We start from the raw sequence: 25,348 nt of genomic DNA on the forward strand, positions 1-25,348 counted from the left end.
AGACTAAACCCCGCTAAAAAGCCATCCAAGGTTGTACTTTGGGAAGAGAGCAAGGATTTGCAGTGCTGGTAGGAGCAGGGAAGGGGGAGGGCTGTGCTCCTGAATTGCAGTGGGGAAGGAGCCTCCAAACCCAACCCACAGATGTGTTTAATTGCCAAAAATAAATGTTTGGGCTGAACATGTGGTTGGGTTGGGCACGCTTTGTGGGCTTGGAAAGATTTTAAGCCAAGTGAGGCGCCCCCTGACCTCAGGCACATCCATGCTTGGGTGCTGGCATCAGCACTGGGTGCTGGGGGATAATAATTTCACCCCTCGCCCACTGTGCTCCAGGGGCAGGTGGGGCTCGGCTGTGCCGGTCCCACAGGCTCACCTGTCCCCTTGCACCCTCCTGCACCAGCATCACAGCACTGGCTCCTGACTTTTTGCTCCTGAGCCGGGAGGGTGGGGGTGGAATGTTCACCAACACTTTCCTTTTTAATAGCAGGAAAACCTTTTCCTCCAGCCTGAGTCAGTGGAAAGGATTTCCCTGGGTTTCCCCGTCGTGGCCTTGGCTGCACTTGCCTGCCCTAGAGGAGCAGGTGAAAACCCAGAGGAGCAGCCTGCCAGCACCGTGCTGCCCTCCCTTCTTGCAGGAAAATGTGCTGCAAGCGTGGCCCTGCATGTTTCCAAGGGCAAGCTGGAAGTAGAAGAGATTTCCTTCAGCTCCCGCGGTTCGCCTCCTCCTCTCTCACCACATTGCTTGCCAGCTGGCATCCCTGCAGTTAGCCCCCACCTGTTTCTTCCCCCCTTTTTTTCCCTCTCATTTAGATTTTGCCTGATGGTTTTGGTTGACACTTGCTCAGTGGGCTAGGCAGGGCCTGGGAAACAGGTGTGTCAGGAGAGGAGCTGCACTGGCCACTGGAGCTCAGCAAGCATCGTGCAGCAGCACCGTGCGTCCCAGTGCCCTGGGGATGAGCCGCCCTCTGAGCTGACAGGGACCACGGGCTGCGGGATTTGCCAGTGCTGGGAAAACCGTGCCTGTGGCGCGCGGATGCAGTTTGTACAGTTCTCCCCAAACGGGGCAACGATGGGTGTTGTGTTTAATATCCAAGAAAATTAGTGGTTTGCATGTCTGAGCACAGGAGCACTATGTAAGGTGAGACCTGATGCCAGCCGCCAGCCTGCTGCTCAGGGCCACCCCGGGATGCTGCTCATGGCACTCAGCAGAGGAACAAGCCCACAATGAATTTTATTTTTGGGCTGCGGGGAAGGGCCGGCACTGGCTGCTCCGGGCCCAGGGAGTCAGTTTTGGCTGCACCAGCTCGGGTTTGCACAGCACGGCCAGCAGGCTGCCCAGACCCTGGGAAACTCAGAGGAGCGCGCCGGAGGGTTTGCAGCCTCACACCAGGCTGAAGCTGCGGGAAACCTCCCCAAAAAGCACTTCCCAGGGAAACTAAATGGCTGCAGGCCGCAGGAGGGGCTGGGGTGTGGGAGGTGGCCTTACAGCCCCGGTGCCGCCCAAGGCACACGGCGATTTCGGCCTTTGCACCCGTTTTTGTCCCCCTCTGGCCACGGCCAGGCGCAGCTCATGGGGCTGTCCCCGCAGCCGCGGCAGCCGGGGGAACGGGGTGGTCGAAGCTGTCGGACCACAGCGCAGGATGCGGGGTCCAGTCCCGAGGTCCTCCCTTGGGTCGGGCATGCGCCCCCCGCAGCACCCCCGCTCCCGTGGCCGGCAGGCCTGGGGCCGGGCTGTGTGTGCGCCCCGGCGCCTCCCGGCAGTGCCAGGGCTGCCGTCTCGGTGAGGGGTGTGGGGAGCGCTGGGGGGTCCTTGGGCTGCAGGGGGGGGCTACAGGGACACCGGGGGTTGTCTCAGGGGTGCAGGGTGGGGGTACAGGGACACCGAGGGGGGGGGTGTCTTGGGGTGCGGGGAACGGGAATAGTGGCGGGGGGCACCGGGGTTGCTGGGACGGGCTACGTGGTCCGCGGGGTGCTCAGGGCCGAGCGGCGCCGAGCCCCTCCCCCCCTCGCCGGCGGGAATGGTTTCTCCCGGCCGCGCTCCCCCTCCCCGGCCCCCGGCGGGCAGCCGGCTGCCGCCGGGCCGCGGCCGGGCGCGGTGACGTCAGGGGCGGGGCGGCCCCGCCCCCCCGCGCTCCCGGTGCGGGCGGGGTCAGCCGCCCCCACCGCCTCCCGCCGCCGCCCGGGGAGCGGCGCTGCGGCCCGAGCGCTGAGGGGCGGCCTCGCCTCCGCGCCCGCTCGGCGGCCGGCCCCGGGGCGGGGGCGGGCAGAGCCCTACGCTGCGCCGAGCATGCGAGTGCCGCCGGGGCAGGCTGCAGCGGCCGCGGGGCGTCTGCGGCGGCCGGCCGGAGCCGGGGGAGGCGGCGGGCCGGGGCGGCGGAGCCATGCTGCTGGCCTCGGCCGTGGTGGTGTGGGAATGGCTGAACGAGCACGGGCGGTGGCGGCCCTACAGCCCGGCCGTCAGCCACCACATCGAGGCGGTGGCCCGCGCCGGGCCGCGGGCGGGCGGCAGCGTGGTGCTGGGCCAGGCCGACAGCCGCCTGGCGCCCTACATCATCGACCTGCAGTCCATGCACCAGTTCCGCCAGGACACCGGTGAGTCAGCCCGGCGGCCCGACCCCTGCCCCGGCTCCCCGGGCTGCCGTTGCGTTGCTTTGCGCGGCCGGGTGCTGCGCGTTGCACCGGGCTCCGCGCCGGCCTTGCACGGCGCTCTCTGCTCCAGGGTCGCTTTGCACTGGGCTGCGTCTCCAGCGCTGCCCAGCCCTGCCTGGCCTCGGTGCTCCCGGTGCTGCCCTGTGCGCCGGCCCCGGCGGCTGCTGTCGTCCCAGCACCGTTGCTCTGGGTTCCCTCTGCGTTGCCAGGCCCCTTATCGCATGGCACCGGCTGGGATACAGTCGTACTGTGCAGCGCGTTGCTGCCAGGTCTGGTATTGCACAGCGCTGCCTGACCTGGAATTGCATCGCATGGTGTTGCACAATGCTGTGCTGCCGGGTCCCATGCTGCATCGCACGGCCTGAGCTGGAGCTTGGTTGTGCAGCGCTGCCTTTCCCCAGTCGCATGTTGCATTGTGCTGCCTTGCCCTGCCTTACGTCCCATCACCCAACGGCATCTGCTGTTGCATCGCTAGCTGTACTGGGCTATGCAGCTGGGTGCCATGCTGCGTTATAGTGCCCCATCCTGGATTGCCTTGCCCGGTCCTGTACTGCACCTGGGTTTGCCTTGTACCGCCCTGCTGTGCTTGCCCTGGAATTGCACAGCTCTGCTCCTGCTGCCAGCCCTGTCTGCTGCTGTCCAAGCCCACGCTGCCTGGGGCTGCCAGCCCACCTGGTCCCCAGCTGCTTGCTGGACACCATGCTGCCTGCCCAGCAGTGCCTGTGGGATCCTGGGCCCTTACAGGGTCGTGCTGCCTGGCCTCCCTGCTGCACCTTTGTGAACCCTGTTGCATGCTATGGCCTTGTCCTCTCCTGGCCTGCAGTCCCTTTGTGCGAGGTGCCCATCCCCTGCAGACCCTGCCCCACTGTGTCCAGCTCGATCTGTGCTACCTCTGAGCTGCCATCAATCCTGAAGGCCCACTGCTGTACAGTGCTTGGGGGCCAAATCCTGCCCTGGGTCACAGCAGCCCATGGGGGCCCTTAGGGGTAGGGGCACCAGCAGGTGGGGGACGCACTCAGGGATGGCGTGGGCAGGTAGCAGGTCCCCAGGGTGGTGGCTCAGACAGGTAAAGGGAGGTGTTAGGAGGGTGCGGGCAACGAGCAGGCCTGGGGATTGTCAGGGTGGTGGGGGTGTAGAGGGATTCCCTGGGTGGTGGCAGAACATATGGTCCTGGGGGTGCCTGCAATGCAGGGCATGGGCATCCTTGGGGAGAGGTTACTACACGGGATTTGTGCCCCCCACAACACCCCCGTGATGGCCATGGGAAGGGGACCAGCCAGTGTCCCTTGTCCCTGGGACAGGGGGTGCTGGGTGCAGTGGGACACCCTCCTTTGTCCTCTTTCCCTCAGCAGCCCTGAGGGCTGGCAGGGACCCTACCCTGCCCAGGGGTGTGGGGACAAGGGACCTCTGCGACAGGGCTGGGAGCCAGCCTCTGAGGGCTATTGTCGCCTTGGGAGGAGGATTGAAAGGGGGATTGTTCTGTCTCTCCCTGGGTTGCTGGGGATGTTGGTATTTTGGGTCATTAAACAGCTCTGATTTGGGGGGGTCGCGACCCTGGCAGGCCCTGAATAGCTATTGTCCCTTTTCTTCCCCTGCTGAATGGGAGGCCGGCTGGCCGTGCTGGGCTGGGGGGATGCACGGCATTCCCACACCGCTGCCTGGGGACTGCCAGATGCCGCATGCCGCCACTGCTGCCCTCCCCGCCTCTTACAGGATTAGGATAAATCACCGCCCTGCTCCCCTCCAGCCCTGCTTTGTGCTGCCAGCGCCGGCGGCTTTTCTCCCCTGGGTGCCCCTTCGCAGAACGGGGACGGGTGGCCTGGTTTGCCTGGGGTGCAGCTGCAGCCCATTCTCCATAGCAGGGTGCTTAACATGTGCCTGTCATTAGTGCCTAATGAACAGCTTTTCCTTTTTAGCCCACTCTTTCGTGGGAAGTGGTCCTATGTGGGGACCAACGGTGGTGGCTGCTTCCAGAAGAGAGGTGGGGATGAAAAGGGACTGAAATTCTTGTAGGCTTTGCAAGACACGTGGTGAAAAGCCAAAGAAGTAGGCTTATTATTTCTGCTCTTTGAGCATTCTTATTCCTGCTGCTGGCAGCAGGGCTGAGCCCTGGAGTTTTGCAGAAGAGCATGGAGGCAGCAATGCTTGTGAGCTCATTCCACCTATTAACTGAACAGCTCTGGGCAGTAGTAGCAGGCCCAGGATGGGGCCCTGAGGCTGAGCCCAGCCACGTCCAGCCTGTCCTGCTGTGCCGTGAAGCGTCCCAAAGAGGAGAGCTTTCTCCTCAGCGTAGGAGTTTCCAAAATTTGTGTCTGTGCTTTGAGTGTGTCCTAGTCAACTGGGAGCGGTGGGAAAGGAAACACCTAGGAAAAATAAGGATGCAGGCCACAAAGCCTTCTTATCCCTCTCAGCACTTGCTGATGGGGGACCGGGAGCCAGTACTGGGCCCCACTCAAATACTCCTTTGCTCAGCCTCACAGGGATTTTCCCTGTGCTGGCTTTTTGTCATGGCCAGTTTGGCAGCTGCAGATGGTGGGGCTGGCACAAGCATGTGGGTGCCTGCACGTGTCACCACTGCAGTGCTCAGAACTGCCCCTTAAAGCTTTTATTCCTCTGTCCTGGTCCAGAGCTGAGAGGGAGACAGGGCTGCGGTGAGCACTGCAGGAGTCTGGTGCCTACACGCCTGGTTTCATCAGACTCCCACAGGAGGTCCTTGGGAGCAGGTTGGAGTGGCCAGACTGGTGGTTCTGTGTTGCCCCATCAGGGCTGGGTGGCTGCCACCATGGGCCAATGGGGGTGAAATCTGCCCTTCCTGCATGCCGGTCATACTGGGGGTGCACCCCAGTGCCGTGCGTGTACAGCCCAGGGGCTCCTTGGCTTTTCGGGTGCGCCAGCAGCAAGGTGTCTTTCAGGCGGTGGCTTGGGGAAACCACGGCACACCAGTCCTCTGACAGGGTGGGGACAACGGCTGAGCCAGAAGGCCGTCCTGTCCCTGCGCTGAACTGCATTGGTGGGGCAGGTTGGGGTGGTTTTGTGCCCTGCCCACTGGTGGGTGCTGGCACCAGGGTCTGACAGCTTTTCTCACCCTCCCTCAGGCACTATCCGCCCTGTCCGGCGCAGCTACTATGACCCATCATCAGCACCGGGCAAGGGAGTCGTGTGGGAGTGGGAGAATGACAGTGGGTCGTGGACACCCTATGACATGGACGTGGGCATCACCATCCAGCGTGCCTACGAGAAACAGCACCCCTGGGTGGACCTGAGTGCCATTGGCTTCTGCTATGTCATCGACTTTGCCACCATGGGCCAGATCAACCGGCAGACCCAGCGCAAGCGCCGCGTCCGCCGCCGCCTTGACATGGTCTACCCACTGGTCTCCGGCACCCTGCCCAAGTCACAGTCCTGGCCGGCCAGCCCTGGGATGGCAGCGGCCCCCCCAGTCCCTGCCTGCGCCTGTCCCCAGTGCCTCCTGGTCATGAGCGTCAAAGCCACTGTGTCAGCTGCTGGCTCTGGCACTGCCACCCTGCAGCCCCGCAAAGCCCCCCCTGCACCACCCACCACCCCCAAAGCCCCGGTGGCGGCCCCAGGGGCCAAGGTGCCCGACAGTATGGCTGCGGTGCGTGGCTCCTTGAAGCCACTGGCAGCCCAGGGGGGCCGGCGGCAGGCAGCCAGCACGCCCACCTTGAGCTCGGCCAGCTCCACTGCCAGCCCGCCCGCCGTGGGCAGCAGCAAGGCATCTCGTCCCGGCCTCAGCACCCTGAACCGCAGCCACCTCCAGCGCCTGGCCATCGCCCAGTCCCGGGTGCTCATTGCCTCTGGGTGAGTCCTGCCACCTGCGAGCGAGAGGGTAGCTGTGGGGAGAACGGGGGCAGTGTGAAATTTTTTTCCCCTCCCCAGGGCGCAGAGGGGCTGCGGCCCTGTGGGGCTTCCCACTGTTGGGGTGCTGTCACCCCTCAGCCTGGTAGGAGATGAACCTCAGTGATCCCCAGCCTCCCACGGGTGGAGGGCTCTGCTGGGCCCCTTTCCTTCCCTGCTGGTGCCTGAGGACTGGAGTGGGAATGGTGTGGCTCCTGCATCTCAATGAGGAGGCTGAAGCTGCACTTTTCTCTTGGTGGCGGGGGACGGGTGGGGGACTGTGAAAGGCCTGAAGAAAAGCCATTCAGACCCCATGAGAAGGGGTCCCTCCAGCCCCCCACCCTCCGAAGACACTTTTTTTTTTGAGGGTGTGGGCATTTAATGAGCCTGTTTCTCCCCTTTGTCTGGCTCTGCCATCAGCCTTCTGTCGCAGCCTGGCCCCTTTCCTCTCCCTCTCCATCCTCCCCCTTCCCTCCGCTCCTGACCTGCTGGGAAACTTTCCCATGGAAGAGAGCCCCAAGGGGAGGAGGGGGGAAAAGAGCTTCGGCAGCCATGTGGCCGTAGGAGAAAAGAGGAAAAAAAAAAAAACAAAAAAAAAAAAAACAAGACCGGCCCAGAGAGTGGTGACAAAAAGGGGCTGTGAATGGAGAAGCAGGCGGGTTTCTAAAGAGCAAGAGAAAAGGGGGGGGGGGAGCGGCAGGGGCATGTCACCCTGTCGAGGGATTCTCTATTTCCAGCCAGGGCCTGTGCAGTTGCTCAGGCAACTATTGTCTGGCCCCTGCTGTCCGCTGGGGCTGCAGGGATGTGGGTGCCTGCCACCAACCCTGACGTGGTCTCTGCTGGCTCCTCACAGGGTCCCCACCGTCCCTGTGAAGAACCTCACTGGCTCCAGCCCTGTCAACCCAGCACTGGCAGGTGAGGATTGGGCTGCAGCAGGGAGCCTGGCACCCACAGGTGCTGGCCTCCCCAGGGGGGAGTCGGCCCTAGTGGGGTGGGTTTTGGGGGCATATCTAGGGGTTGGGGTGATGCTGGTTCCTCAGTGCATTTCGAACCCCCTCACCCAGGGATCACGGGGATCCTAATGAGTGCAGCCGGGCTGCCCGTCTGCCTGACACGGCCCCCCAAGCTGGTGCTGCACCCCCCGCCTGTCAGCAAAAGCGAGATCCAGTCCATCCCTGGCATCTCCCACACCTGCCGCAAGACCACCAAGAAACAGGCCAAGAAGGGTGAGAGGCACTTTGCCACTTGGCCTCTGCTCCCGTTCCCCCCTTCCCTACCTGGCTCCCCTGTCCCCTCCTGCTGCCCTCAGCAGTGGGGTTCCCCTGTGCTGCGCTCCAGCCCCTCTGACTTTTGCTCTCCCGCAGGTAAAACTCCAGAGGAGGTACTGAAAAAATACCTGCAGAAGGTGCGGCATCCGCCGGATGAGGTGCGAGCAGCAGGAGTCACACTGGGGTATCCCCAGGGTGCTTTGCTCTGGGAGGAACAACTGGGGACATGGACGATGTTCCTGTGCTGTGCAGGGGTCTCCTGCCACCCCTCATGGCTCTGCCCTGTCCCCATCCCCCTCTGAAGAAGGGCTGTGTGCTGCATGCAGGTGTTGGCCAGCCCTTGCGGTGGCCCAGGGTGATGGCATGGCACCAGGGGTGGGTGCTGGTCCCTGGGCAAGAGCAGAGCAGCTCCTGAGCCCCATGTCTTTGGCAAGGCTCTGGCTGCATCTGTCCATCTGACCCCTCTCTTCCCCTTCCGCGCAGGACTGCACCATCTGCATGGAGCGCCTCTCTGCACCCTCCGGCTACAAGGGACCCCAGCCAGCCGTCAAACCTGACCTTGTGGGGAAGCTGGTGAAATGTGGCCACGTCTTCCACCTCCACTGCCTGGTCGCCATGTACAACAATGGCAACAAGGTGCAATGCTGCAGCCCCGGGGGATGCCCGAGCCCCCAGCTTGGCAACCTGCGCCAAGTTCCACCTGCCCTTGGTGGGGTGGTGCTCCAATCCTGCTGCCCTGGAGGGCTCTGACCTCCCTGCCCTGGCAGAGAGGTTAATTTTTATCAGCAGCAAGCACTCTGGGACTGCCCAATCAAACCAGGGTTGCGTGGGTGCTTTTTTTCACCTGCTATGCCCAGTTTTACATCCTTGCTTTTTTTCCCAGGGTTAGTGGTGGTAAACTTTGATCCCTGCATGTCTGACCAGAGCTACCTGGCATCTGGTGCTGGGCGGTGCTTTTCCAGCCATGGGTGGGCTTTCTTGAGCCCCCCGCAAAGGGCCCTTGTGCTTGACATTTCCAGAAAAATGTGCTTCACGTTGCTTGAAGTTTTAAAATAATTATTACCTGTCCCTCTTTGAAAAAATAAAACCAAAAAACTTGCAACAAAACAAACCTGAAATGGAGGTAGGGGAAGCAGCAAGGACTGTAAAAACTGATGAGGAAGAGACATGCCAGCCTCAGATTTTTGGTTTAAAGTTGGGTTGCCATACCAGATTCTCCCAGCCTTACCCCCTGCCTCCTCAGTGGTTTTGAAATGACCATTTTCACTATGAAAATCATGTTCGGTGCTGCTCAGGAATGAAATGCCCAGCCTGGCTCGGTGCTGGGGGTACCAGTTTCATTATGTTCCCCTCTTCTCTTGCTCTCAGGATGGGAGCCTGCAGTGTCCCACCTGCAAAACCATCTATGGAGTGAAGACTGGGACACAGCCCCCGGGGAAGATGGAGTATCACATCATCCCTCATGCGCTGCCTGGCCACTCTGACTGCAAAACCATCCGTATCATCTACAACATCCCTCCGGGGGTGCAGGTATGGTCTGGCCCTATACCCAGAGGGATACATGGGTGGTCCTCCTCTGGGGGCTGGTGGCACTTACCATCGCTGTGTCACCCCTGGGTCATGCTGCAGCTCAGGGCTTGACTCAGGGCTCCGGGTTCAATGATGTCTCCGGAGCGGTGTGTCCTATAAGGATGTTCCAGGAACTGTGGGGGTACATCTGCATGAAAGCATTGGCCCAGTCTGCTTGATGGCATTGGGGACTGTGGTGTTTAGGGCCACTGTGCTGAAGCATGGCTGCCCAGCACAGCAGTGACCACCTCTGCATCCACGGAAACTGGGGGGTTAGCTTGTGCCCAGAGCGTACTTCTGAGCTCCAAAAGGGTTTTGTTCCTCTTCTACTCCACACTCCAGGGACCCGAGCATCCAAACCCTGGGAAGAGCTTCACCGCCCGCGGCTTTCCCCGGCACTGCTACCTACCAGACAGTGAGAAGGGCAGAAAGGTGAGGGGCTCACCCGGGCAGCTTGAGCTGGCTCAAGGGTGTATTGAGCCGGAGAGGGAATGAGCAGCTATTTAGGGCACGGGGGGAAAAAAGGCACATCTGGGTGGAGCTTTTCCCCATAGCCCATCCACCATGCTCTGCAGGAGCACAGCGATGTTCCCGTGTCCTGGGGAGCTCTGCAGCCCAGTCCTGTTGTTTTGGTTGGCATAGGACCCCAGAATGGGGTCTTGAGCTCCCTGGAGGCCTTGGCTGTGGGTTGCTCGCATTGCCGGGGCATACCAGGATGATCGGGCATGCTCTGAGCAGAAGTAGTGGGTGCTTCCCCTCACATATCTGCCTTGTTGCCTGCCTCATCTCTGTCCTCCACAGGTACTGAAGTTGTTGCTGGTAGCCTGGGACCGGCGCTTGATCTTCTCTGTTGGGACCTCCAGCACCACAGGCGAGTCAGACACGGTGATCTGGAACGAGATCCACCACAAGACAGAGTTTGGCTCCAACCTCACTGGCCATGGCTACCCTGACATCAACTACCTGGACAATGTCTTGGCCGAGCTTGCAGCCCAGGGCATCACGGAGGAGAGCCTGGCACAGGAGAAGGACTGAGACCATGGCAGGGAGGCAAGGGAAGGGGCGCCTGTGGTGCCCACCCTGAGGATAAAGCTGCTGGAGAAGCCCCCCTGGGGGCTTCGCGGGGGCACCTGGAGCCCCCCCTACTCTCAGTGGAGCCTGCCCAGTGGGAGCATCCCCAGACTGGCTGGGAATGTGGGAGAAGGTCCTTTTGGCCATCCCCTTCACTCCCGTGGGGAGGGGGTCTCCCCCCACAGAGCTGCGGGGCTTCATGCTGGCCTGGCTGTCCCCTCTGGCCGTTGTCCTATCCCCACTGCTGCTGTGCTGAGGGCTTGCAGGTGGCCAGACTCCCCCTGCTCCTCATCCATTGGCCTGGCCCGACACCCCTGACACCCCCCTGGGGCTGGGACCTGGCCTGGGATGGGAGCAGGGTCCATGGGAGCCCCCCTCGCTCTGCCTCGTCCCTCATGTTTGTCCTGTCTGGTACCTCCCCACTGGTCTCCTGTGTCCGCAGAGGTGGGGGGAGGGCCTGGTCTGCCTCAGCCGGATCCCCCCATCCCCGTGCCCCCTTCTCCTCTTGGCTGTGTCTGAGCTGTGGCCTGCCAGGGTCCTCTCGTCTGGGCTGCCCCCCATCCCTGTGCTGGGGAGGGGCCGGTGGGTGGTCGGAAGGGGGGCGGGGGCGGGGGGGCATGTTTCCTAGCCTGTCTCCCACCCTGCCTGTAGTGGGTTCCTTGAACTGTTCGTATGGGGGCGTCCCCACGTTGAATTTTTATATACCTCGTGTTTTGGGGTTTTGTCGTATATATGTACATATAGGCGGTGGTGCTTCAGGAGGTGGCCCAGGGCCTGGGAGAATGTGATGCTGTGGCCAGACTGGGGGCTGAGCCCAGTGGTGCGTGGGGGGGGGTGGGGTGGTGGGACAGGGGCAGCACCGCTCCCCTACTGTGGGGACCCCCTCCACCCTGAAGGGGGTCAGTGCCCATGGCGGGGGCTGGCGCCCGTGGGTGCGGGTGTGGGTGGGAACCATTCCCCTTTCTGCTGGGTCCCGTCCCCGGGGTTGGCAGTGGGTTGGTGGTGGTTTTGGAATGGGGGTTGGTGTGGGGAGGGTAGTGTGGGCGATGGGGGCAGGGGATGGGTTGCATGCCATCTTTGGGTCCCTGCCAACCCCTGGGGGATTTCACAGGGCCGCTCAGAGCCACCCGTATCAGTGTCCCCACAGCTCTGGGGGCTGCCCTCAGGGCACTCTAGCTGTTGGTGGGGGCTGACTACGCTCATGCTCCTGTCCTGCAAGACAGCCCCCCAACCCCCCCCACCCCCCCCGGGACTGAAGAGCAGAGGGGGGGCAGCCCCCACCACTGCCCAGGCTGCCCCCAGCCCTCCCTGTTGCTCCCTGGGAGTCTGGGGCTTCCTAGCCTGTTCTGTTGCATTCCCTTCCCAGTTTTCCTGGGGGGGGTGGGGGTGGGGGGTGGGTTGTCACCTCACACTCTGTCCCAGGGGATAGTGGCACGAGAGGGGGACCTGTCCTGCTGTGCATTGTTCTGTTGTTGCTGTTTTTTCTCCCCCCAGCCTGGGGGGTGCATTGCCCCAGCTGGCTGCCCTGTGGGGGTAGGGGGGTGTCAATAAAGCGGATGGCAGGGGATGCTTGTGTCCCTGCACGGCCTGGCCTCTGTTGTGTCTTCTGTCCGTCGTCTGTGTGGCCAGGTGAGCGAGGGGGCACTGTGGGGAGGGCCAGGCACCCCTTGCCCCCCTGACACCTCTTTGCACTGCCCTGTCCCCAGCTGTCCGTAGCGTGGGATGTTATTTTTCTACCTCAAGGGAGGAAACCTTTTTCCCCAGGATAACCCCATTTTTGGCAGCTCTGTAGCCAGGGGAGCTGCAGCAGTGTGATTTCCCCTCCACCCAGCCTTAGGCTTCCCCCACTGCGAAAAAATACCCTGGCTGGAGCTATGCAAAACCCTCCTGTGATCTGGAGGAGGAAGGGGAGGTTCCCCACCCGCCCTGGGTGCCAGCCTGACAGCTTTTAATGTTACAGTCTTTTCACAATATGACTTTTTTTTTTTTTCCTGTCTTTTTTTAATGCCATTTGCCTACGCAATTAGTTGCTGGCTGAAATAAAATTGATCCGTGCCTCTCTGCATGCGTGTGTATATCTATCCTGATAGATATACATGGAGACGGGGCTGGCCCTCCAGTTGCAGCAGGCAGAGGTCAGTGGCTAACCATGTGTGTCTCCGTGGGACCCCTCTGCTCCCTCCTTCCCCGCGAGGTGAGGCGAAGCGTTGCTGGTGATGGCTGTCCTGGTGCTGGGTGCCTGCAGTAGCTGGGGGGTCTTCTCTGGGCTTAGGGGGCTGGGGTTTTTCTCCCAGGAGTTGGGCCCCAGCATGCATCCTGACCCCGTGTTTTTCAAAGCAGCAATGGTTTGTCTCTATGGTGGACACGCTTAAGCCCTGCTGGTGTTCCCGTGTGCCGGGGGAGGTTGTACAGCTTCCCCTGGCTCTTTGGGGCCAGCCCAGGGGGAAGATGGCTGTGCTCAGGATCTCCTTCTCCTTGGGCACCTCAGTGTTCCCAGCGGCTTGTTGAAGGGCCCTGGGTCCCCTTGTTTGGTTTTGAGGGGGAGAGGCAGCTGGGGCATGGCTTGCAGCGAAGGGGTGACTTGCTGACCTCTGAAGGGGCAGCGTCCCAGGACGGTCTGGAGGGAGGAGATGGAGCTGTGGAGGTGCAGGGGCTGGCAGAAGGGTATTGCGGTGTGTCCTGATAATGGGTTGGCCCAGGGAGTTAGCCTCTCAGTCAGCTGGGGAGGGACGTCTGAAGGACCACAGAGCCTTCCAGGTGCTGGAGGCTGGAGCCTGGGGATCTAGTGGAGGGCAAGAGCATGTGTACCCTCAATGGAGGGGCAAGGCTGGGGCCTTCGTGGTGACACAGACCTTTGGTTTCAGGGGTAGGGGGCTGGGGGTGCTGCGCAGCTTTGCCCCTGGAAAGGGGCGTGGGCAGGGGGCTTTGCCTGGGTTTGGGGCGCAAGGCATCACCTGGAAAGTGGGGGAGGCTCTTACGCTGTCAGTCCCACTGGCTGCTCCTGGTACGCCTCGCCCACGGTCAGCACAGTGCTGTTGTTGGGGCTTGCAGCAGCTAGGCTGTCCCCTTCACCCATTGCGCGGTACCCCCTCACCTTGTACCTCCGGTGGCTGTAGCAGATCGTCGCCAGGATGGTGGTCAGCCCTGCCAGGACTGCCACAGTGATGCCAGCCACCTTGCCCCCTGTCAGCACCTGGCCCCTCACCATCTCTGCCGCGTGCTGGATCTCTTCTGGCTGCGCCAGCCGCCACGTGTGGCTCTGCCCATCCCTGACCCAGGCCCTGTCCCCGTCCTTGCTGCTCACCAGCACAGTGTCGATGGCTGGCAGGTTGGCAGGGGGCCGGGTGAAGGGTGGCAGACGGGCAGGTGGCAGTGAGCCCCCTGTGAAGATGCCAGCCTGGACGCAGTACTCCACCTGACAGCTATCGCTGATGAGTGCCAAGTGCTGGCTGAAGCCTGGGGGGCAGCTCTTGGCATGGGGGTCCTCAGCAGTGCCCTGGTGCTGCCCCGCCAAGGGGTTCCCTGCCTGGCAGCTGAAGAAGCCCCCGAAGGGCACTGCGTACTGGCCACCTCGCTCATAATCCAGGCTCACACACACCCTGAGCTCATCGAAGAGCTTCAGTGGGAAGTACCCTGAGGGGCAGGACTGAGCACCAGTGATGGAGTTGGTGCTGTGGGTGCTGAACAGCCCCCCAAATAGGTATCCTGAGCTTGGGGCCACTGGCCCGCTCGGGGCACACCAGTAGGCGCTGAATTGCACCCGGGAGAGCCAGAAGATGTCCTGGCACTCGCGGTGACAGAAGATGCCCAGGATGCACTTGTTGTGGCACTCCAGATGGCTATGGCCTTCCTCCCGCTCCTGCGCGCCCAGCAGCACTGGAGTGTAGGTGGTGGGGCAGGAGAAAGCACCAGTGAGGGGGTTCCTCTGCTCCAGCCCCCGGCACAGCATGCTGGTGTCAGGGCCGGCCAGCCCGGTACACTCCTGGAAGACTCCCCCAAAGGTGAAGTTGTTCATGGCACCCTCGCAGGAGCCATCATCAGCATTGGCATGGAAGTTGAAGTTGGGCGAGGTGGCATCGGTGCAGCCTGGGTAGGTGTTGAAGGTGTAGTAGCGGCGGATAGCCATATCCACGTGCCTGGCCAGCTTCTTCACCATGGGGGTGGGCAGCTCTGGCAGGGTGCTGGGATTGATGAAGAAGTACAGGGGCAGCCCTGAGCGGTCGAGAGCCACCAGCTGGTTCCTGATCCCCTCCTGCCAGGTCTTGAGGGTAATGCCTGGGTAAAAGGGGGTCCCACCAATGCTCTCTACCCTGGAGTTGGTGCGGTTCTCCAGATACTGCTTGGTGAAGCCAGAGCTGACATCCAGGGACTCTGTGTTTTTCACACTGATGATGCTGTGGAAGGCCATGCCAGCCGAGGCGGTGACAGCACTCCGTGTGGCCCAGCTGTCCTTCAGGAAGGTTGCCTTGATCTGATCCTCCTGCACCAAGCAGGCTCCGGCATCCACAGAGGTGATGGTGTGTGTGCCATAGTTAAGCACCAGCACCTCAGCCAGAAAATCAGCCATCCGTGTCTGGTTGTTTTCCAGGTGGCTGGCGATGGTCAGCAGCTGCTTCTTGAAGCCCTTGTCCAGGACTGCCCCTGGGCTGATCTTGGCAGTGTAAACCAGGTTCCTAACTTGCACTCGGGTGGTGACAGCATGGTCTTTCACTTGGTGGGTCTTGGCCCGGTGGAAGTCGTAGGAGAACTTGCCATTGATGGAGGAGAAGAGGGACAGCTCCAGGTTGATGGAGGCAGAGGTGATGCTTTGGTAATCTTTCCAGGACTCAATGATCTCGGAGTTGATGTCCAGGTTGCTCTGCTTGCGAGGGATAGTGAAGACCTCATCTGGGATGATATAAGATCCGTCTTCCGTGGTCTTGCACAGTGAGTAGCCCAGGTTGATGACTCTGCCCATATCCAAATTCCTGAGGTTATCCCAGCCCCCCCCCGGCAGAACTTCCAGACTTGGGAGCTTCAGGGCCGCCTTGCACTCTGAAAACCCTGCAGAGGAGGATAGCTCCTGTGACTGCTCAGCCCCTCTTACCCAAGCCACCAACACCCAGGCAAGCGGGACCCTGCTCAGCGCCCAGCCCATGGCTGAACCGGCGCAGGGACCTCACCAGATGTCTGAGTGGTGAGGCAGGAGCTGGGGAAATGAGCTGTCTGGGGGTGCAGCTTCTGGGTGGTTCCTCCTCTTGGGGGTTGAATTAACAAAAGGGAAAGGAGAAGTGAGAATTGGTGAATGTGAGAAATGGCTGAGTGGAGCTGAGACGAGTGGGTGGGGAGCAGAAAGTAGAGACACCTGGAGCACATTGCCTCATTTCACTGTGTGAACCCCCCTTGGCCAGTGCTTGGGTGACTGTCCCAGATGAGTCCCCCCTGCCCCTGGGTGACCCTGGCTCCTTCGTGCCACGCAAGGGACGTGTCACCAGCCCCATGACCTTGGGGTCCCGCTCACATGACGGGGTGAAATCTGGTCCTGGTCATGTGGGCTTTGCTGCTGACTCCAGACTTGCCTTCACAGCAGAGGCAAGGAGGGGAAGTGGGGAGGTGGTGCAGTGTGGTTTCAGTGTGGGGGCAGTGCAATGTGTGTGCCCCTTCTCTCTTGGTGAAGAGGCTGCCTGAGGCCCTGGGGCAGGCCCTGGTGGGTTTGGAGGTTCCCCTCTTTGGGGGCCAGCCCATGGCATGTACCTCTCCCTTCTCCTACATCTACATTAGAGCCCTGTGCAGCCTCCTCTACCCCATCCCTGTCCTTTGGCCAAGACTCACAGTGCCTCCAGCTGAGAAAAGCACCTCCTGCTCAGGATGGCTGACCTGTGGGAAGCTGGTCCCAGTGGTACTGAGCTGGCTCTGCCCAGGGATGCTGGCGTGTGGTGGGGGCCCAGTTTCAGCAGCACAGGGCAGCTGCTGTGTGTTTTGGGGAACAAACAGTTAAAGAAGCTTCTGCTGTCCTTCCATATGGACAGGCTCACTTCCCCTATTTTTGATGGTTAGTTCCTCTTCCCAGGATGGTTCTGGCATGGATGAGGCTGAAGTGAGATCTGTGATGGGGGGGGTGGGGGGTACTGTAGATGCATGGGTGCTTTTGCTGGGGTAACGCCAGGAAGGGAGGAAACTGACAGCAACACCATAGGGGATGGCCTTGCTGGTCCCAGTGTGGGGCTTGGGCCTCGGAGTAGCTGGAAAACCCTGGAGCAGGGAGTCAGTCCCATGCTGGCCGTCACACGCACCTGGAGCCATCTGCATTTCAGGCTGGGCTGTGAGGCCACCTCACCAAAAATCTAGCCATGGGTGTCACTGCCACTGAACTTCAAAGCCTAAGCAGCGGTCCCCAGCAGAAAGCTGCAGCCTGCAGTGGCTGTGGCCCCTGGGTTGGGGGAGGGAGAGAGAAGCCCCGTGGGGCAGAAAGGAGCTGCCTTGCCTCTCTGCCATAAAGGAGAAGCTCCCAAATGGAAACCAGGGCTTCTCCGTGCTGTGTGTACTGCTGTGAGCCATCCCGTCTCATGGTGACAGAGATGTGGCAGAGCAAGTCAAAACCCATCTGCTGCGCCCAGCTGGGGGGTTGAAAAGAAAGAAGTTTCCTTTCTGACTGCCATTGGGAATGACTAGATGCTGAAGTTGGAGAGCAAGCCATGCTTCCTGGTTGGTGGGCACTGGGAGGGGAGGCAGAGCCCGGGGCAGGGCTGCTGCCACTGTCCAGAGGGTGAGGAAGGGGAAGTGAGGGAGGATGGCCACCAGTGGAGCTGTAGGTGCTGGAGCAGGAGTGGGAAATGCAGTTTAGACCTCCCTCTGAAACCGGCAGAGCCGTTAAGTGCTTGGGACCGGAGTAAGGGGTGAGACGTGCTGGTTGTGGCAAGCCACAGTGCTGATGCAACCCAAATTGGCAGGGTCTGGGATAGATGGAGGCAACAGAAAACTGTTTTGGAGTCACTTCTGGGCTGCTGGGATGCCAGGTGTGACTTCTGGCCCCATTGCTGGGTCTGGCGGGGGACCCTTGGCCACCTGGGTCCCAACCCCAAGGACACGGCACCCCGGCACATGCCAGCGCTTCACCATCATGCTGGGGCTTCCTGTGGGCTGGGATTCCCTGCAGTGGTGTGTCGTATAGCCTTGTCCTGCTGCTCGTTCCCAGCACTGGGAAGTCATGAGTGAATTAGGCTGGGAAGGCAGTACCATTCAGTGCTCTGGTTCTAAAAAGTGGGTGGCCTTAGAAAAATGCCCAAGGGCTGCTAATAAATATACCAGTGTGCAGCAAAGTTCTCGGTGGGGGGAATTAGGGTTTGTTACTCAGTGAACAGAAAAACCACAGACTGTAACCACTGAGCAGTATGAGCCTAAGTGCTTGCGGGGATCACCAAAGACTGACGCGAAACTGGAAAAGAATGAGGTACCCAGCAGTCACCAGGGCTTGTGTCAACCAGTGGTTTGTTGCTGGCTTGGATTGCTGCTCAGCACCAAAGCATGGAAATTGCTTAGGATTGATGAAAAACTGTGTATACATCATGACAATAAGTAAGTAGACAGCGTCTATTATATACACACCCACACATAGAGATATTTAAGCTTTTCTTGGCCATGCAGAAACCTGATAGGGGAGGGGATACTTTTAGAAGAAACCACCCTTTTGTCCTCATTGATGGTTTATTTTTAGGCAAAGCTTGGAGAATCTTGTTACGATGAGAAGCGGAGAAATGTGAGTTCAAAAGCCATCAAAAAGAACCACGTGGGGTTTTTCAGTTGTGTTTCCTTTTCTAGCTGCGGCTATTAGCAGCTGGTAGAGGAGGTGGCCCAATTTGTGGATTTCTGTGAAGAAAGTGGAACTAAGCAGTATTGCAAGCGCTGAGCCTGGCACATGTGCTGGTAAATGAAGGATACAAAGTGGGAATTTGGGCCATGCAGATGCAGGTAAGACTTGAGTGGTTGTAAGTGTGGTCTTGGCCATGTGTTTTAATTAACCTCTCTGCATTAAGGTGGTGATTTGATCCAGTGTCAAGACCTGCTTCCCAGAGAGACCCAAACTCAAAGCACGCAGAAGCAGCCTTTCTCCTGAAAGGCAGCCACAACCTGTTTTTCTACAAGTGATCTGAAATTTTTAGAGCTCTGCAGACCACCTTGACACAGGGTCTTCCCAGCAGAGAGCTGCAAAAGCAACAAGGAGGCCAGGAGGCCCCTGAGGGATAGTTTCACCGTGCTCCTGGGACTGGTGATGGCCACCACACACTCAGGGATGGCAAGGCCAGATGGGAAGAGTAAGCATATCTCACTTGAGCTCCATACACCCAAAGCCAACTTTGGTTATTTCTGTTCCCTGCCCCACCTGATGCAGACCAGTGGTTTAACCTGGAGATTAAGCTGCAAAGACTCCCTGTAGCAGTACAGCAGTCCATGGAGGTGCTGCATCAGTCACTGCCCAAACTCGCGCTGGGTGCCTTGGTCACACTGTGTCCATCCCCACTTCTTGAAACTAAAGCACCAGCTCGACCGGGACACACTGCAGTCACTTGGGACATCCCTTGCTTGCCCGGCAGCCTCCATGACACCATGCCCCTACCTGGTGCCTGTCCCCTTCTGTGGCCCAGTGCCTGGGGAGGAGAGTGGCCGGGCACCCCTGGCAGGCCAGCACCCTGCCAGCACATCCAGCTGGGGCAATGAGAGGGGCATGGCTGCCACAGGTGCAGCCCTGAGGGCACCCTGGGGGATGGTGAAGGCCTCAGCAGGGCAAGTGTCCACTGTGCTCTCCCCAGGCCTCATCACAGGGTTCCCTGCTACAAACCTGAGTCCTGAGGGCTGTCAAGCTCACATGTGGGTATCCCATGGAGGCTCTGTGGCAGCAGCCCCAGAAATCCCACAGGGCTATTTGGGCTGCTGCGAGGCGCGGGCCAGAACGGTGGATGGCAGGTTCTACCACCTGACCTCTGCAGTCCCTCCACAGGGGACCACCAGCATCCAAGCCCTGCGGGGCTGCGGGCAGGCCGTGAAGGGCGAAGGTGGTGGTCCTTGAGGGGGCAGTGCCCTGGCAGCTCCAAGAGCTCCCTGGGCTGGAGCTCACACTGGTCACAAGACACCTCCAGGAGTACGGGCTTACTACGCACTGCAGCCCGCCCGTAAGGGCGCTGAAGGGCCGCCGCCCCAGGGGCCCCGTGCGGGGATGCGGTGGCGGCAGCTCTGGCCCCGCCGGCACACGGGCGGTGCGGGGGCGGCGGGGGTGCGGCGGGGGAGGCTCCAGCCGCCGTTGCGGCAGGTCCCGGCCCGCAGGCGGCGAGAGGGGTCCACGGGTCCCGAGAGCTGAGGGGAGGGAGCGGGAGGAGGCGGTACCCCCAGGTTCCCCCTGAGCCTGCCCCGGTCCCGCTCGCCCCGCGCAGCTGCCCCCAGCCCCGGCTCCTCCCATGCGGCTGGGCCCGCACCCCCGGCCGCGGTGGCGGCAGTCGGGCCCCAAACACGCCCCTAGAGCCCCCCGCGGCGGGAGAGCCCCGGCCGGGCCGAGCTGAGCTACGCCGGCAGCGGCCGCTGCTGCTCTCCCTCCCCCGGGGCCGTGCCGCTGCCCGTCCGCGCCCCGGGGACGCCGCGGGCTGCCCCCGCCTCGGGCCTGTGCGGGCTGTCCCGGCGCGGGGCGAGAAGGGCTGCGTGGGGCCTGCCCGGCTGCCGGAGGGGCTGCCTGGGGTGGAGCCGGACAGGCCGGAGGAAGGTGGGTGAGGAAGGAGAAATCGAAGGCCGTCCGGGTGAGGAAGGCTCCCTTTGCCGGGCCCCAGCGCCCCGCGGGGCCGGAGCGGGGCCCGGCAGCCAGGCGGCCTCGTCCCCCGAGAGCTGTGAGACCCCGGTGGGGGACAGCCAGGCACCGGCGTCACGGAGGAGAAAGGGGGGAGGAGCGGGAGAAAGAGGCACCTCGCTGCAGCGCCCAGAGCGGGAGCTGCGGTGAGCGCCGGGTCCTCGGGGCCTGTCTCCCCGCTTGCGTGTCCCAGGCCCCTGCTCTGGCCCCTCTCCTCTCCGTGCTGCTGTGGGGTGTTTTTTCTGGTGGGGGGACCCTGGCTGGACACCAGGTGCCCAGCAAAGCCGCTCTTGTCACTCCCCCTCCTCAGCGGGGCAGGGGAGAGAAAATAACAATGAAAAGCTCGTGGGTTGAGGTAAGGAGAGGCAGATCACTCAGCAGTTACTCTCATGGGTAAAACAAACTCAGGGAAGCTAGTTCAGCTTACTACCACTCAAAAACCCAAATCTTAAGAATGCCATCCCCCCTTCTGTCGGGTGTAACTTTACTCCTGATTTCTCTCCTCTCCCCATGCAGCAGCACAGGACGTGGGAGGTGGCAGTTGTGGTCAGTTCATCACATGCTTCTGCTGCTGCTTCTTCCTCAGGGAGAGGGCTCCTCATGCTCTTCCCTAGCTCCAGTGTGGGTGCCTTCCACAGGGTGCAGTCCACCAGGAACAGACGGCTCCAGCGTGGGTCCCCTGTGGGGTCACAAGTTCTGCCACCAAACCGGCTCCAGCCTGGGCTCCTCTCTCCACAGGTCCTGCTACGAGCCTGCTCCAGTGCGGCTTGCCCATGGGGTCACAGCCTCCTTCAGACATCCACCTGCCCCAGCGTGGGGTCCTCCCCAGGCTGCAGGTGCACGTCTGCTCCATCATGGACTTCATGAGCTGAGGGCCACTGCCTGCCTCACCATGGGCTTCACCACGGGCTGCAGGTGAATCTCTGCTGTGGCACCTAGAGCACCTCCTCCCACCCTTCTTCACTGACCTTGGTGTCTGCAGGGCTCTTTCATATATTCTCGCTCCCCTGTCTGGCACAGTTGCTTTTGTGCAATAACTTTTCCCCCTTCTTAACTATGTTGTCACAGAGGTGCTGCCACTTTTGCTAATGAACTTAGCCTTGGCCAGCAGTGGGTTTGTTTTGGAGCTGGCTGGCACTGGCTCTGTTGGACATGGGGGAAGCTTCTAGCAGATTCTCACAGAAGTTAGCCTTGTAGCTGCCCAGCTACCAAAACCTTGCCACATCTGTAGTGAGAACGATGCTGCTGTCTGCTGGGAGAGGGGGGGAAGAGAGTAAGACATTCTGCCCCTCTACCCCTTGCCCCTAACATATTCTTATTGTGCCCAAGACAGATTTTTTTTTTTTTTTTTGATCTAGGAAGAAGGAGATGGGGTTCAAATCTCTATTCTGTGTGCTGCTTTTTAAATCCCCAGGGATTCTGTCCTTTTTTAGTAAAACTGTGAGTCTCGAGCCTATAGCAGGTCAGGGAAAGGCTGCTGAGCACCCCCTTCCTTTCAGTTTCTCCTGCCCTTTTTCACTGTGGCACTGAAGGCCACTGCTGCTTGGGAACCCCTATCTCTAATACAACAGCCCAACATTCTTGTTGAAGCTGAGTAAGCTTGGTTTTGGTTTGCTAACAACTATGAAGTTGTTCTCCTGAAGCAAGCAGTGGACTCATAGTATACTACCGTGTGTAGGTTAGCGTCCCATAATCCAGGGGAAAAGCATGTCTGACATCCTGCTCTTGTGTCTGAGCTCCAGCAACAGCAAACTAGTTGTCTGATATAAAAGCTGAAGGGAAAGTCTCCTGTTTCCCCTGTTCCAGCCCTGTAGTCCTGCTACTTCCTTTTCTATTTGGTGAGCACAAGGACCATGGAGCAGACTGGACTGACCAAATAGCGAGTCTCCCCTCCAAAAAGACCGTTACTATAGTCATAGAGCAAACACCCTAAAAATCATTCTTCTTGTTGTTCCCTTGCATGGGAAAATACTTAAAGAACTGTATAGATCTGTGCTAGAAAACCTAGGACATCTACTTACAGGTAGTACAGTAGAACTCTTAGTGATTCAAAACCATCCATCCAAAACAGAAGCTGAGGAAAAACTCGTGCTGTTTTTGACTCGGTTACTGTACTCTTTCAGCAGCACATTGCTGGAGATAGAAGAGAAGAATTAATGTCTTCTGGAAGAATACAGCGTCCAAAAGAAACGCAAACCCAGCACCACTAAATTTGCACCCGAATCCAGAATGTTAACTGTGTCCTCAGCAGGGTCAAAATGGTTTTGCAAATGCATGAAATTTATAACTATTACATGTATTGTTGTGATGACTTCATGAAAATGAAAGGCATACCCAGTGACTAATGTTCACTCTGATTGAAAACTTATTTCCATTGAATTTTAAACTCGTTGGGGGAAAAACTTGGGAAAGCAACTTTTTTTCTTGAAACATCCCTTTAGCAGCAAGCATTGTGACCACTCCTTAAATGGTTTTCAGTTCATCGGTTCCCCTAAAGAATTCTCCAGTTAAGCTCATTCTATTATGCACGTGTGAAATATTTTTTTTTTCTAGCCTGAAGTTTTCTTTTAACCTAAATGTAGATAGCTTAAATTGGTATCACCTAGGCTCTTTTATCTTTATGCTGCCCTTTTCCAATAGCCATGATGTTTTGTTCACCTCTCAGATGGGCAAAGTGTGTGGTTGTAGAATGGTAGTGCTTTTTTGTCTGTGGGGCATGAGAAAAAGGGCGTACTGGAACCCCGCTGTTACAGATCTGAACGTTAAAGCTTGACCTGTTCAGGCATTCCTGCTTGGCAGCATTTAATCCTGCCCAAAGGCAATTCTGAAGTCCATGCGTAGGTGATATTCAGGTCAGTTGAGTAGCTTAGTAGCAGGCTACTTCTAGATCTAACAAAAAAAGGAGTTAACAGAATAGTGATATGAAAAAAAAAAAAAAAGGTGTGTGTGTGAAACACCAGAATACAGTAATATTATCCAGAAATCCTGTTTTTTGCATCTCACCTACATTCTCATTGTTTCTTCGCTCCTTTCCTGTTTGCATAGGTGAAATGGATCAGCACTTCATCTGACAAATTGTTTCTCTTCCCTTCCTCCTGAAGGGGGCGCAACTCTCTGAAACTCTTGGACTTTTCTGAGCAGATAAGAGATAAGGAGCATTAGATGCGGGAGCTGGCGCAGTAGCAGGAGACTGAAGCCTATGAAATCTTTAGCAGGAGAGCACAGGACAGACAAAAAGGCAAATGACACAGGCAAGGTATTGAATGGGACAAATATACGGGCCTAGAACAACAGAAGATTCCCAGCTGGTTGTGCAGACTGACACTCGTTTACAACCTTTGATTTAAAGGCTTGTTGAAACGTGGATGCTCATCTCAGGAAGCTCATCTGTGGGCATGAAACAGAACATTTTTCTTCCTGCAGATCCAGGTTTCATAAATGTTACATATAGCTATATACACTAGAAACTGTAATTTTCATCAGCAGTGACCAAACCATTGTTAATTGTTCTCCATTGTTGTGTTATTGCTTGTTAAAGAAAATGTGTTTTGAATTAAGAAATGTGAAGTGCTGAAGCAGCTAAGTGGCAGAACCAGGCCTCGTCCCTAGCGCAGCTCTAATCCAAGGCTGGTTTAAAACCCAGTCCAGTTAATCAGTGGGAGAACAGAGAAACAACAGATGATCAATTTGTGCACAGAGGTGCTCTCAGAAATGCAGGTGTTTTTAGAAAAATTGGTATACGTGAATAGGAATTGCTTGTTCAAAGACTAAGTGCGCTTGAAGGAGTGTGTGAGTTAAAGCAGGCAGAAAGACGATCAAGATCCAAGGAGGAGCCTGAAACTGAGGCAGAGACTGGAACCGAACCGATCAATCACCTGGGACAGAGTCAGGTGATGGATTTGCAGAACTGACAGGGCCAAAGGAAATTCCTAAAAACTTCAGACGTTGACTAATGATTTGATAAGCGTATATAAGCTGTGCTCTATTGCTTGATTCTCTGCCACTCACTGAGGTGGTGGCCCAGCTCTGTGTTGTGACTAAAGCAAACCCAGTGCTACCCACATCTATGTAAATTTTTCCTTTAACAACAGCAATCGCTGGGGCTTATCCGTAGGACCTCACCATCCACCCGCCCGCCCCTGCACCTTGTGCCATGGGCTCCCCACGCTGCTGGCTCTCCCTCGGTAATGGGGTGGGGGCAGGGACAGAAAGAAGCACCCGACTGTTAAAGCTGTCAGATGCAAAGGATTTAACCGCTCTAGCCACGCGGGTGCTTTTTGGTACGGAGGCAGCGGGTAATGGTGGCTGGGCTGCGAGCGGGCAAAGGGCAGAGCGAAGCGGACCCCTCAGCCGCAGCGAGCAGCTCCCGTGGCCGGGCCGTGTGAACTGGGCCGAGATCCCGGCCCGTGCTCAGCACAGGGTCGGTGGGGCGCTGCTGCCACCTGGCGGCCACGTGTCGGCGCTGCAGCCCTTGGCGCCGCGCATGCGCGGTGGCGCCTCCCCCCTCGGCGCTGCCGGCCGTTGTTAACGGCACCGCGATGCCTCGCTGCTTGCGGGGTGGTGCCGCGGCGCCCGCTGCAGCCTCCCGGTAAGGAGCCACCGCTGCCGTCCCCCGAGCACGTTGCCAGCGCGCGCTCGGCACGGGAGTACGGAACTGCTGCGCCGCTGCAGCCCCGCGACAAACGCAGCCCGCGGGTGCTCGCTGCTGCAACAGCCCCGCCCCGAGCGAGAAGCCCCCCCCAACCTGGAGACCGCGGGGTGCGGGGCGGCTGCGCCCCTCCACGGCTTCAATTCCCCCTCGCTCGGCATCGCCACGGCTCTGCCCTTGCGGGCCCCGAAGCCGCACGCCTCGGCGCCGGGCCGCTTCTGCGCATGCGCGGGTCGAGCCCCCTCCGCGCCAGCGTCAGGGCCGTTCCGCGCATGCGCTGCGGGGGGAGGGGGGGGGGCAGTACCGCTACTGCGCACGCGCCAGTGCAGGATGGGGGATGACGGCAGTCACAGCGGGCCCGCAGAGCGGGACTCGGGGGTACCGGTGGGTCAAAAAATGGGCACGCCTCCGCAACCTGTGCTCGCAGGGCAGAAAGCTGACCCTATCCTGGGCTGCATCCAACGGAAGCATGACCAGCAGGTC

General features: G+C 59.4%; 2 protein-coding genes and 1 long non-coding RNA gene across 4 annotated transcripts; 2 read left to right on the plus strand and 1 right to left on the minus strand.

Annotated features, from left to right (window-relative positions):
- Positions 1-1,562: 1,562 nt before the first annotated feature.
- On the plus strand, positions 1,563-11,992 carry DTX4 (deltex E3 ubiquitin ligase 4). 2 transcript variants are annotated; one of them, XM_055813960.1, is made up of 9 exons: positions 1,563-1,777; positions 5,742-6,465; positions 7,355-7,416; positions 7,566-7,727; positions 7,866-7,927; positions 8,253-8,405; positions 9,138-9,299; positions 9,681-9,770; positions 10,140-11,992. In XM_055813960.1, the coding sequence occupies exons 2-9, from the start codon at positions 5,849-5,851 to the stop codon at positions 10,371-10,373; spliced, it is 1,542 nt and encodes a 513-aa protein (XP_055669935.1). In that variant the 5' UTR covers positions 1,563-1,777; positions 5,742-5,848; the 3' UTR covers positions 10,374-11,992. The 2 variants fall into 2 exon arrangements, with proteins under 2 accessions (XP_055669935.1, XP_055669934.1); XM_055813959.1 differs by lacking the exon at positions 1,563-1,777 and adding an exon at positions 2,132-2,589.
- A 394-nt stretch (positions 11,993-12,386) lies between these two features.
- Positions 12,387-15,632, minus strand: MPEG1 (macrophage expressed 1). The gene has a single exon (XM_005240009.3). It carries the CDS (start codon positions 15,544-15,546, stop codon positions 13,384-13,386), a length of 2,163 nt encoding a protein of 720 aa, XP_005240066.1. The 5' UTR covers positions 15,547-15,632; the 3' UTR covers positions 12,387-13,383.
- Positions 15,633-20,144: 4,512 nt separating this feature from the next.
- Positions 20,145-24,278, plus strand: LOC114012830 (uncharacterized). The gene is made up of 3 exons (XR_008748757.1): positions 20,145-20,572; positions 20,956-21,132; positions 23,263-24,278. It is a non-coding gene; the product is annotated as an uncharacterized LOC114012830 (long non-coding RNA).
- Positions 24,279-25,348: the final 1,070 nt, after the last annotated feature.

Source organism: Falco peregrinus, chromosome 9 (assembly GCF_023634155.1).
Source record: "Falco peregrinus isolate bFalPer1 chromosome 9, bFalPer1.pri, whole genome shotgun sequence".
Taxonomy (NCBI): domain Eukaryota; kingdom Metazoa; phylum Chordata; class Aves; order Falconiformes; family Falconidae; genus Falco; species Falco peregrinus.

Coding starts and splice junctions, on each gene's coding strand:
- DTX4 (XM_055813959.1), top strand. CDS start 2,379: ATGCTGCTGGCCTCGGCCGTGGTGGTGTGGGAATGGCTGAACGAGCAC. Junction 2,590..5,741: donor CCAGTTCCGCCAGGACACCG/GTGAGTCAGCCC, acceptor ACCCTCCCTCAG/GCACTATCCGCCCTGTCCGG. Junction 7,928..8,252: donor TGCGGCATCCGCCGGATGAG/GTGCGAGCAGCA, acceptor CCTTCCGCGCAG/GACTGCACCATCTGCATGGA.
- MPEG1 (XM_005240009.3), bottom strand. CDS start 15,546: ATGGGCTGGGCGCTGAGCAGGGTCCCGCTTGCCTGGGTGTTGGTGGCT.